Source organism: Oculina patagonica, chromosome 11 (assembly GCF_052425735.1).
Source record: "Oculina patagonica isolate OP01 chromosome 11, crgOcupat, whole genome shotgun sequence".
Taxonomy (NCBI): Eukaryota; Metazoa; Cnidaria; class Anthozoa; order Scleractinia; family Oculinidae; genus Oculina; species Oculina patagonica.
In genome coordinates, this window is record NC_135768.1 from 9,109,212 (window position 1) to 9,122,396 (window position 13,185).

Below are 13,185 nucleotides of genomic sequence, written 5' to 3' on the forward strand. Positions count from 1 at the left end.
CTGGAGGACCAGGGATTTTCTGTCGGGGTGTCCTTCACTTAGCCACGGGTACCAGATATTTAAAGGAGCTGGAAGCTCGCCTTTCGCCATTTTCACTCAGCTACATCGTATTACCAGGGTCACCAAACGTGGAGGTATGACATATGACTTGCTGACAGAGCCTTTTTGAGACGGTAGGCATTTCTCGGCACTAGGTACGAGAGCTACCTAGTGGCAACAGTAGCTCTCAATGGGACCTTTTACCAGCCTTTGAACCCAAAGCTTTAATATACGTGGGGGTATTTCAACACAAGGGCCGAATATCTTGACACTATCTTATCTATGACACTATCTTATTTAGGCTGAATACACGTGATGGAATTTTTCCAAAAAGGCCTAATCTGTACGTTTCACGCGTCAAACTGGCAGGTTTTGCTTGATCTGCAGAGAAAATAAGCTTTAATATTCGTTGTAGTATTTCAATGCAAGGGCCAAAATTCTTCATTTTCAGTGCGTCATGTGACACGTCTTTATTCGATTTTTATGGACCTGGAGTGAACATTAGGCTAAACCCACGTGATGGCATTTTTCCAAAAAGGCCTAAACTTTTCCTTTTGAGTTTCAAACTGGTGGGTTTTGCTGGATCAGGAGAGAAAATAAGCTTTATTATTCGTGGTGGTATTTCAACATAAGGACCGAAAATGTTCAGTTTTAGTTCCTCAGATGACACTTTCTGATTCGATTCTTTTGGACCTGGAGTGAACACGAGACTGAATCCACGTGATGGCATATTTCCAAAAGGAAGACTGTAGATTTCAAGTTTCAAACTGTCAGGTTTTGCTGGATGTGGGGAGAAAATAATTTGTAATATACGTGGTGGTATTTCAACGCAGGACGCGAAACATTTCATCATGTTTTACTGCCTCCTGTGACACTATCTCATTCGACTCTTTTTTGACCTGGAATTAACATAAGGTTGAATCCACGTGATGGCATGTTTCCACAAAGGCCCAAACTGTACATTTGAAGTTTCAAATCGGCAGGTTTTGCTGGATCTTACAAGAAAATAAACTTAAATATACGTGGTGGAATTTTAACACAAGGCCCGAATATCGTCATTATCAGTGCTTTATGTGACACCGTCTTATTCCATTCTTTTTGACCTGGGGTGAACATTAGGCTGCATCCACGTGATCGCATTTTTCCAGAAAGGCCAAACTGTACGTTTCAAGTTTTCAACTGGCAGGTTTTGCTGGATCTTGTGAGAAAATAATTTGTAATATACATGGCGGTATTTCAACGCAAGACCTGAAAAATTTCATTTTAGTGCCTCATGTGACACTTTCTGATTTGATTCTTTTGGAACTAGAGTGAACATGAAGTTGAATCAACGAAATGGCATTTTTCCAAAAAGGCCAATACGGTATGTTACAAGCTTGAAACTGGTAGCTTTGCTTGAGCTGGAAAGAAAATAATCTTCCATATACGTGGTAGTATTTCAACGGAAGAGCCAAAAATCTTCATTTTCAGTGCCTCATATGACATTTTCGTGTTTCGATTCTTTTGGACCTGAAGCGAACAAAAGGCTGTATTCACGTGATGGCCCAATGTGTAGTTTTTAAGTTTCAATCTGGCAGGTTTTGCTGGATCTGGAGAGAAAATAAGCTTTCATGGATATACGTGGTGGTATTTCAACGGAAGGGTCGAAAATCTTCATTTTCAGTGACTCTTGTGACACTCACTGATTCGGTTCTTTTTATTTCATTTGTTTTTATTTATTTTAATTTATTTGGTATTCTTTATTATTTGTGTTTAAAAAATTTTGGTGTTCCAGGGATGTTTCGGGGTATTCTGGGAGTGTTCGGGAAAAAATGTTTTAATAACCGCATAAAGAGAAAAATTATATTATGAATATCGGCTCTAAAATGTTACTTGTGCAAAGCTTGGTTTGCTTGCGTTTTTACTTCACAAGCCAGAATTAGCATGATACAACTGAACGAAAAATAATTCAGAAACAAGTTCACAGCCTATCTAAGAGAAAGGAATGTCCAACATATGCCAGCTGCTCTTATTAAAACTCACAGCTATCTGAAACATTTAAGAATAAGAAATTTAATTTAAAAAATCACTTGGTATGTACTTTAAAACTCTTCCTTAACAATGCAGATACGATATGAATCCTATAACTAACTTTTAAATTTGTGTAGTAATTGATTTAAACATAACTTACTTATAGCTACACATTGTAAAGATCTGCGGGGAGACATTCTTATTCCTAATTTAATTGCCAAGTATAAAGCAGTTTTTATTTGAGTGTCTTAAAACCAACGGCAAAGTAATTACCTTGCTCCAATTACTAGAGCAGTTTTCACTTGAGTATCGAAAGTAATTTGCTTTTACTTTGGTTTTGCATTACTGCGCTCATTGATTGGCTCAAAAATCTCACACCACTATCTCAGCCAATAAGAAGTAAAACCAAAACCAATTGTGAGTTGCGCCTTGGTCGTTAAGAAGATCTTTAAAAAAAAACACCCTTTAGTTATATTGCTAAAAAATACGGTCGAACTTCTCGCAATCGGACACCGTTTGCACCAGAAAAAAGTGTCCGCCTAGATGAGATGTCCGTTAATGGGAGATTAAAAATGAAGTGTTTTTATGTGGCTAGGACCATGATTTAGGGCGCTTTCCATTAGTCAGAACTGGTTGGTCAGACCGACAGATTCGAGAACAGAATTCCGTTGTTCTGTCAGATCTGTCATTTATCAGCAAAAATGTTACACACTGTTGTGGTGGAGTTTTGGGAAGATCTTGTGAAAAGAGCCCACTCCACATTCAAAACCACTGGACTGGCCGGCCAGTTCTGACTAATGGATAGCGCCCTAAGTGTCCAATTACGGAAGTCGTCTGTAAGGGCAGGTTCGACTGCATTAATTATTTATATTAAATATTCTTTCTTTTGCTAGTTAAGGAAACTTTTTAGTTGTTATTTTAGAGAGATCATTCAGTTTAATTTCCCATATTTGTTCTGGGACATCGTCACAGCGTTCCATCACTGGGTAGCCGTTATTGGTTGCTGTCACGCAGTTGTTTGTGACCACGTGAAGTAATTTCTTGTCCTGTAAAAAGAACACATTAGACATGAGTAACGGTAACAACAGTAGAACCCCTACTAAGCGGCCACCCCCTATTAAGTGGCCAGTTATTAAAGTCCTGAAACTGTTGTCAGTATAATACTGTAAATAAACCCCTTTTAAACGGCCACCCCTATTGATCTGCCGCGGCCACCTTTTTGCCTTCCTGATGAGCGTTCTTTTATTGTTTCTGCCTCTATTTAGCAGTCAGCAAGAATGTCATATACAATGTTTTGCTTTGTCTAAAATAAGGTCGGACAGACAAGAGTCTAAAAAAGAAATTAATGGCGGATAAAATCATTTAAACACGGGATTATTGTTGTCTTATGTGATTCCGTGATTCCTTTTCACGCTATTTTGTACTGAAATAACGTGATTTTTCTAAAAGGCCTTATGCTAATTTCTAACGAATTCCTATTAAGTGGCCAACCTCTAAAGCGGCCAGTTGCCATTTCCCGGAGGGTGGAGGCTTACAGGGGTTCTACTGTATTCTCAATCGCGAGACGCGCAAATTCTATTCTGATGGCGTATCTCTATAGAGATCCATGCAGTGTCTCTGATTGATTGTTGCCCAGTTTTAAATTTTCACGCGCAAATCAATAACAACCAATCAGAGACACAACATGGATCGTGTCCAATCTACCACAAGCTAACACAACTTGAGGAAATCACACGCAGTGAAACACTCTGTTATCTAATAGAACTAACGGTCGAAACGTTAGCTTTCCAAAACGTTACGTACGGCAGATAATTTATCTTAACTGATAGAAACCTCAAGCTAATATTCTAAATGTAACTATTACTTCTCTCATTTTACCTTAGTGTATCTAAATTCTTGATTTCCCTTCAGTTCGTGGCAGCCATAAAACGTGATTTTTGCTCCACTGTGACCTTGACTAACATCTAAACATGCCTCGTCTTGTCGAAACTCGTCTAGAAATGTGAACTGAAAGGCCTGCGAATATAGAACATCACATCATATTATTAATAATGTCTATCAGATAGTACGCAAGCTGTCATTGGTCAATTTAAGAGCCGTATCATACAGTACAGCCCGCGTCCAAAGTACTTGACTTGAAATGTTGTCCTTTCTCCAGAGCGCAATAAAAAATAAATAATCCTTAACTCTGTAATCTCAGTTGATAATCCAGGATAAGGATCCACATCCCCCCCCCCCCCTTATTTTGCACCCAGACCACAAATCGACGTGAAAATACTAGATTGTATCTTTTAGTTTGGACCTTAGAGTCGGTTAGGGTAATGACATCCAATTAACATGGTACAGATGTGCAAATTGATAGGATTTCAAGTTCTGAGGCGCAAACCCTAGGGTGGGGACATTTGATTTGAGCACTGTCCTTCAGATTTGCACATGTACCCTATTATGGTTCGTGTGTTGTTACTTTCTTTTGGAATGTTAGTAGCCGCGGGTCACGTCTCGCCAGTTCGCTTTGCTAGCCACCTTGTTCTCACAGCTTCGCCTGACTTGTACGTATTCCTAAAGATGAGCCTACTCCCAGGCTACATAATTAGCAACAACTGTAGCGTGATCACCAAGAACTTGTTAAATAGAGGGGAAGGAGAACAAGCTACTTCATGTCAAACAATGCCAGTTTTATATACTATATACAAGGCTAAAAAGAGTTAAAAATGGTAAAAATTAAAAAGATAAAACCAAACGTTTGCTGTTTGCCATCATCAGGGTGATGATGGCAAACAGCAAAACATTTGGTTTTATTTTTTTAATTTTTACCATTTTTAACTCTTTTTAGCCTTGTATATAGTATATATTTTATAAAGCGAACATTATGGACAATGCCAGTTTTGTCGCATCACTCTTTTTCACCTGGTTTCCCATCATGCCATGGCAGGTCACTAGTCCCAGCTCCCCTCCAGCCTTTCTTCCCATGGAATCCAGACAAAGATTGGTACTTGGGTTTCGGATCTAGGATGAAGAATTTGGATAATAAATAACATGTAGAGCACTACCTCTCGACAAATTTTATTATTATTAGTATGGAATTCACTAGACTATCGAAAGTAAATTGCCTCCACTTTGGTTTTGCTTCACTGCGCTTAGTGATTGGTTTTAAAATCTTGCTTCACTTTCTCATCCAATCAGAAATAAAACCAAAACCAATCATGACTCGCTCACATACATTTTCTGTGCTTTGCACTGCCTACATGTATTTGCTTCAAAGGGCTACATGTAGGCCACGCCTGGCCCAGTGGTGTACAAGTCAAATGTGAAAGGGGTTAAATCATCCGCTTCGAGAAAGAAAAAACAATAATAGAAACTAGAGAGGTTTGTTGTATGGTACAAGGGACGAGGCAAAACTAGAGACATTTCTACACAAATGTCTACAGAGGATACTGAGAATATATTGGCCAATGAGGGTGTCAAATGAGGAGGTCAGAAGACAGGCAAGGACTTGCACCATCAGTGAACAGATAAGGAGGCGAAGGTGGCGATGGATTGGCCACGTATTGCGCATGGACCACCAGCAAAATCCGCGCATCGCGCTAACATGGGCACTGGAGCGAAGGAGGAGCAGGGGGCGTCCGAAGGAAACATGGAGGAGAACAGTAGAGAGTGAGAGGCGGAAGATGGGTTTTGCCACCTGGGCAGAGGCGGTCAATTTTGCGGAAGACAGGGTAGAGTGGAGGAAACTGATCAAAGGCCCTATTCTCCCTGAGGAGACATAAAGGATTCAAGAGAAGACAACAACAACGATTCTGGGTAAACTGTGTGAAGTAACACAACACAACCCTCCGCCAAAGTGACTAAAATTTTGGAGCTGGCCAAATTTAAGACTGCTGATACAAATCCTTTAAATTGTTAAAACTTTAGAACTACCAGTGGTGTCAAAATTGGCAACCCTACTAATTTTATCACGCTCTTTCCATCTCTGTCAGCCATTTTGTACTACCACCTATTTTTATAATTGACAACGTCATGTGACCATGTCATAAAAGCTCCTATTGTGATTTTACACTACACAATACAACAAAAGTTTAATGCACTCTCATACCGGTCCGTTGGCCTTTAGAGGTTCATAAATTGATCTGACAGTATCGTTAGCCACATTCTCCATGTACCACTTGAAACTCTTACACTTGAGTCTCTTGCGCAAAGCAATTCTGTCACTGATGTCTCCAGGGTCTACATTTCTGAGTTCTGGCTTCTTGTCGTACAGCCATTCTTTGTATTCATCCATCCAGACTTCTGCCACACGACGGAAATTTATAAGAGTTGCATCAGCTTTGGGGTATGAATATGGCACATGGTGCCGATAGACGTGTCCCACACGGGAACAGGGGATGTTTTCCAATTGGCCACCACACTGCCAAAGCTGAAAAGTAAAATTAATAATTAAAAATCGATTGAACATTGTTACCTTATTAACAAAATCCAAAAAAGGTTTTTAGCAGTTCTTTATGTGTGTAATGTTGGGTTTTTTTTTTTGGGGGGATACCACAAGCCTGTTGATAAAATCTAATGATATGGCTATTCCAAACAGTTTAAGATTTTGAGAAGTACATTCAACTGGTACTGCTTATTGCAATGTACAAAGTGGTTCTACCTTTTAAGTCTGTGTATGAACCTCTAATGTGCGACCATTCAAATAAAAGCTACTGAGCAGTGCTTTCATGTGGTGCTGTTTATTATACTATACAAGGTGGTTCCCACTTTTACCAGTAAGTCTGTTGATGAACCTCTAGTGTGTGACCATTCATTTGAAAGCTATTGAGCAATACTTTGATGTTGTACTGTTATTTACCCTGAGAAATAAGCCCTAGTAAGTAAACATTTAAATGAAATCTGTTGAGCTAAGTAGTACTTTTGTGTGGTTCTGTCTGTTGATGAAAATTTTTAAAAATGAAATTTCTTATCTGTGTGGGTAGCTAATCCTCTCCTGCCCCATAACCATATGTATCACTCTGTTACACCATTATGACTAAAAAATCTTACTTTGAAGGACAGTTCGTATTGCTCTCCTCCCCAGATGAACATTCCTGGATCATACTGCCCCAGCTCATTGAAAAACTCTCTGTTGATAGCAAACAGCCCCCCTGCCATTACTGGTGACCTGGAAAAGACAAATCTTTACTCATTATGGATGCCATAAATGGTGGTAAGACCTGGTTAGTGTTTAACATAGTTTTTAAGCCATGCTATGGACCCTTGCAACAGGTAGCAACAGGCCAGTAAAATAAATCAATTTTTTTAGAAACCATCCGTTCCCTTATTGTAATGACTAATTTTTTGAAAATAGTGTCCTCACTTTGTGGGCCTCTTTAGGCATGGTTCTGAGAAACCGTGAAGGTCAGGCAATAAAGATAGATAGGTCATATCTTGAGGAGGGAAAAGGCAACAATTGCTGAATTGCTCTCACTTGGACCCCTGAAGGCAAGAGAAAGCGAGGTAGACCCAAGATTTCGTGGAGAAGAACTGTGGAAGGCGAGCATAAAGACCTGGGCTGGACAAGCTGGAACGAGGTGGAACAGCGAGCAAAAGACTGAGAAGGTTGGAAGACGTTGCTGGGTAGCCTTATACTCCACCAATAGGAGTGATGAGGATGAGTGAGTGAGTTTAGGTCTGCTAGATTTCGACATAAGTTGATGAAGATGATGGGAAGAGGTGGAGGGGGGGGGGGAGTGCAATTACTGCATTTCTTCCTCCTGCCTGACAGACTAAACTGTGTGTCTCACTGTTTGATGGAGTTACTGACTGCCTATCTGCCTGATCAACAGACAAACAGATGTTGTGGTTCAGTTTTACCCTTGGTTTTATATTCATTATATCACCATACCCTGGAACAAAGAAAAATACCAAATTGTACCAAAGGCAATTTAAATGAACCACAACACAGACACACAGACACCGATAAACTGACTGTGCGACTGACTGTCTGATGGACTTGCAGACAAAAGGACTGACTGACTAACTGGTTTTCTTTGAGTCAGACTGTCAGTGGATTGCGTGACCAACATCCTGGTTGGCAGACTAGCTGACTGGTGTGTAACTGTGTGATGGACTGATTGACTGACTAACTTGCAGACTGACTGTGCCTGACTATCTGATGGACTTTCAGACAGAAAGACTGACCCACTGACTAACAGACTTTGATGAACTGGCAGCCAGCCAGCCGGCCAGCCAGACAGGGAGACAGAGACAAACAGCCAGACACACACTCAGACAGCTAGACACACAGACAGCCAGCCAGAAAGACACAGACAGACAGACAGACAGACAGACAGACAGACAGACAGACAGACAGACAGTTGGACAGGCAGACCACATGTCTCACTGTCTGTTTAACTGATTGAAAGGGTGCAGTAATTTTTTTTTGTATGTGTTGACGATATTAATTGAAACTTGAAAAGCTAATGAAATTTTGGCATACCTGACTTCTTGAGTAGGATCTTTCCTCTTCTTCATTTCCTCAGGACGAACTGGCCTCTCTTTATAATCAAATCTCCAGTTAAAGGTGCCTCTAATGTAGGGATCCATAGGCTTGTATTCAAATGTGTTATGATCAATGAAGTCTATTGTAGGGCAAACAGCTGTACGTCGATCAAGGGCTATTCTTTCCAACAGAGGTGGCAGCCAGCCCAGATTAGCCTCACAGTGTGCATCAAGAAACAGTACGACCTCTCCAATAGCGTTATTAGCACCAATGGAGCGTGCTTTTATTAGTCCCACTCTTTCATTGGTTCTGACAATTTTTATCTTTCCTAATTTTTTTGTGTAATCATCTAGTCTTTTCTTGAGATGTTCTGCAAATGAGATCACAGGCTAACGTTTAGCTAAAACAAAATGAAAGTTTTAGGGGTTTTTTGGCTCTTTGCATGCACAACTTGTACATCCTGCACATTATTTTCTGTTGAAGAATATTATTGTAAAATCCGGCTATCATGTGCATATAAGCCCAATGCTTATATAACTGAAGTCATAAAGGGGTTTTGGGTGGGCTTGTACTGTAACTAAGGAAGCTTATATTTGGAGGGGCTTATAAGTTGCATAAAAATGTTTGCAAATGAGCTGATAAAGGACATATCATAAAGAGGGGGTAGAGGGGGGGGGGGGAAACCCACTAGGCCTTGTCAACTATCACCTCATCAAAATCTCGAGCTCATAATCTTATTGTTATTAATTAATGCTTCAATTTGAAGTGCAATGTTTTATGGGGAAGTTGTACATGTAGTTACTGTAAGTCATTATGGAAAAATTGGATGAGGGGAGGCTGATATCCAGAATATTTTTTTGTTAACAGACAAATGAGCCTTAAACAACGAGAGGAGCTTAGAAGTGGGAGGGGGTGAGGACTTATAACCCACATTTTATGGTATTTACAGTGTGACGTGCCTTACGGTGGCCACCCAACAAACTTTTTTACAAGTGTACTCTCATAGTATTATTATTTGTTTGTCGAACACGCCTTCTTGCAAAGTTGAATACGATCAAATAGAAACTTTTTAAATCGTATTTATCAACAACACGCAGTGAAAACTTAAAATATTACGGGAGTACACTTGTAAAAAAGTTTGTTGGGTGGCCACGGTAAGCGCGTCGCACTGTAACTGCCAATTTCAGATCTACAAAAAACTTAAAACAAGATTTCTGTACCTTTATCACTGTAGTCATCCACCATGACAATTTCTTGCAGCATGTGTGGAGGTGATCTGTTTATAACACTGTGTACTGTGCGTAATAATGTTGACCAGCCTTCATTGTGAAACACTATTACAACACTAGCTTTGGGAAGATTTTGTGGATATTTTCGCTCCTTACACCTGAGAAAAAAAAATTGTAAGAAACACTGTAGCTTTTATTAACAGTTGGAAGACTATGACTTTTACACTTAGTTTACAAAACTACAAGGATAAATGTTGAGCAATTTTAGTAAACATTTTTTAGCTGGCTTACACTTTGACCATTAAATTACTGTTGGGAAGTCTTCCTTAGGAGTGGCATGGCCTTAGGAGGGAACCACATTATAAGGAGACAGCATGTCTTACTGGTTAGTACACTGGATTTGTAATTTGGGGGCCCAGTTCAAATCTGCCCTTCTCCCAGTGCAAAAAGCTGGATTTTGGTTTTGTGGTCCCAATTTCAACTTCTCCATGCTTCTTTCCTCTCAAGTTGCTTAGGTAGATAAATTTTGCGTTCAAGCCTGGTGACCCATCAGGTCAGGGCTTGTCGCGGTTTCCAAAGTATGAAGCGACTAGTAGGAGTTTTCTACTCTCCCTAGATGGGATGCTAGTCCATCACAGGGTTTATCCCCTCCCCCACCCCCAGAAGTAGATTCACCTGTACCCTTTATTTTCATACACCTGGGTGAAGAGAGGTGCTATAAGTGTTAAGTGTCTAGCCAAGAACACAACACAATGACCACAGCCAGGTATCGAACCTGGACCACTCAATCCAGAGTCTGGTATACTAACCATTAGGTCACCTTGCCTCTCTCTCAGGTCACTTACTCCCAATGAATTTAAGCAAAAGTGGCATGACTTGACCAGAGAAGCTATTTTGTTATTGAATCTTTCTCAGGAATAAGCAACTAGAACAGAAGGTTGAAACTGATGGGCTAAATTTCCAAGTAATTTCTACCTGAAGCCTGACGCAGTTCCAAATAATAATTTTGACCAAGGGGCATCTTATTCGCCAGATTCCCCAGAAACAGCTTATAAATCCTTTAAAATTTAAAATACTTCCTCCTACAAAAAAAGATCATTTTTACTGTATCTTTGGAAATACATTGTAGAATAACTAAGGCACAGTTTAGGATGAATAGATGTCAGAAATACCAGCTAAATAATTTATAAAATGCATATTGTTTTAAAAGAGATTATGTTCTAAGAAATCAGGGAAAGGCAAAACAATGATATCCATACCATAATAGAATTATAAAATGATTTCGAAAAGAAAATTTTGTGTGTTTGGCCTTGACACTGGAAAGTCAAAATGCCATTCTATATGTATGACATGTATCACTGAAATTGCTATAACAATAATACTAGAAATCAGTGAGTATCTTTTCTTTTATATTTGTGAAAAAAATCTGTGTTTCTCATTAATTTTTCAAAAGGGCTGACCGATTATTTAAAACAATGTGTCACAGAGAACAAAACAAATAACGAGAAAGTTCTCTATACTATACTCACGCAGAATGTCTGGTGTCTTTGATGGAACGATCCAAAGAAATTTTATCACTGATAAATTGATTGAAGCCATATTCTGAATAAGATCGGTCTTTATCTCGCTGGTTTTCTGACTCTGTTTCGACTGGTTCTCCGTTTGAACCTGGTCCGTTGGGGATAATTTTATCTTTCTCCGGCGTCCAAAATTCCTCAATGTTGACCATTTCCCCAAGCTTAGGATGGGAGTCCGCCACGTGAATCGGATCGAGTTCGTATTTGGAGCATCCACTGAAACCACAGTTCGCGAATAAATACACAACTGTACAGATGGCTAAGATTGCCAGACATTTGCAAGTTCTTTTTAACTTGAATCGCATGACCAAGGTGTAAAACAAAGGTTCCCTGTAGTAAAAACACAACAATTCAACACTATAAGTGCAGATTACTCCAAAACCAGCTGAAATGTAAAATGGTTTCTCCGCGGTATTAAATGCAGAATTTAGGAATCTCTGGCATCTTCGCTGTAAAATAAACTGTTGAGCATTTGCCAAAGCTTCGTTTATCCACAAGGGTTTACTTTTAGTCCTCCAAAGCTGTTGTAGCGAAAGAAATCACTTGAAACCAAGGAGATGCTATTGATGTTCAACCAGCTTGATGCCCCGGGCTTGATGCTGATCAATCTGTTTAAATACCCCGGCAGTACAGCTTAAATCTTTGATGTCTGTTTCCACCGCAAAAGAAACCGCAAATTTAGGAATAACAGTAGAAGCAATCGAGACTATTGGTAAAGCAATTCCACATCCAGTGTTAGCATGTATCAAATTAATGTGACTCAATGATATCAGACCATGATATCAATATTCGCATTCGCGACATGAACTGCCGGGCAATGAACTCCAGTCAAATCACGTGAAATTCCTTGAGCAAATCAATTTTCCCGACGCAACCATTGACACAGTTCTGCTTCGCCTTTTCTTAAGGGTCCTCTGATTACAATTTTTACAATTATTTTCGTATAATTTCTTAAAAATAATGGATCAAAAGAAGGAAATAAATAGAAAATCTGAAATGCCACTCGTGAAAATCCACGTATGTATATTTGGTCAGCAGTGTTTACCTTTCAAAGAATGGTCTTCATATAATTGACATAAAGTTGACAGTACAAATTCCGATCCCCCTGGCCCCACGCTTTCCCCACCTAACACCACACAAAACCCTTTTGAACACGGACAGCCCTGGAGTTGTTATTTTTTTTTTTTTTGAAATTTATACGTTATACTGAAAAAATATCCGACTGGGAGCAAATGTATGTGCTTGTTTGGCAAAGTCGGACGCTAAAAGAGCGGATTTATATATGAGGAAGTTACACTTATGTGTGGGCGGGGCGTTTAATTTTTGTTTAGCTAGGTTTGTTTAACTGCAAAAGTTTATTCGACAAGTGTGAAACATTTTGTTCTCACCCCCAGCAGCCCCACTCCCATCCCCTAACCGCACCTCGAGATCAATGTTTGGGAGTAGCGCGAAGAACGCGAAAAACGGCGAGCGAACAGGCTACCGCTACAGGGGTCAAGTTAACCTGCGATCAGCCTGATCGCAGGTTAGGGACTGTTCGTTATTTATGGCTAAGGGGGGGTCGGTGATTTTCAACCAATTCAGGCATATGAAAAATTTACCCCTCCCTGAAAGTGGGTATTTTAAAAAATTACCCCCTTGTTTATGTGACAGGTCCAAAATTTTACCCCCCCCCCCCCCCTTACCCCCAGGACGCAATGTGCCTCCGATTGCAAAATTGCGTTCAACATGCGTTCTGGCCCCGTGCCGATAAACCAAAAGCCAGTGCAAGGTCATTTGTGATCGTACAGTATGGAAGCACTCAGCAAGGAAAGCAAATTTGCAGAATATCCGATTGTAGAGACAAAATCAACGGTAG

The 13,185-nt window shown here is 39.9% G+C and overlaps 2 protein-coding genes across 2 annotated transcripts in view; both read right to left on the bottom strand.

Annotated features, from left to right (window-relative positions):
* LOC144631064 (protein N-lysine methyltransferase METTL21A-like) overlaps positions 1-13,185 on the bottom strand; it is a 156,805-nt gene that overhangs the window by 117,581 nt on the left and 26,039 nt on the right. The gene's annotated exons all lie outside the window — the stretch shown is intronic.
* Positions 1,749-12,330, bottom strand: LOC144629470 (polypeptide N-acetylgalactosaminyltransferase 10-like). The gene is made up of 8 exons (XM_078487675.1): positions 11,280-12,330; positions 9,742-9,908; positions 8,519-8,891; positions 7,084-7,201; positions 6,143-6,463; positions 4,957-5,055; positions 3,928-4,065; positions 1,749-3,095 (listed from the first exon to the last, which is right to left on the bottom strand). Exons 1-8 carry the CDS (start codon positions 11,630-11,632, stop codon positions 2,943-2,945), a joined length of 1,722 nt encoding a protein of 573 aa, XP_078343801.1. The 5' UTR covers positions 11,633-12,330; the 3' UTR covers positions 1,749-2,942.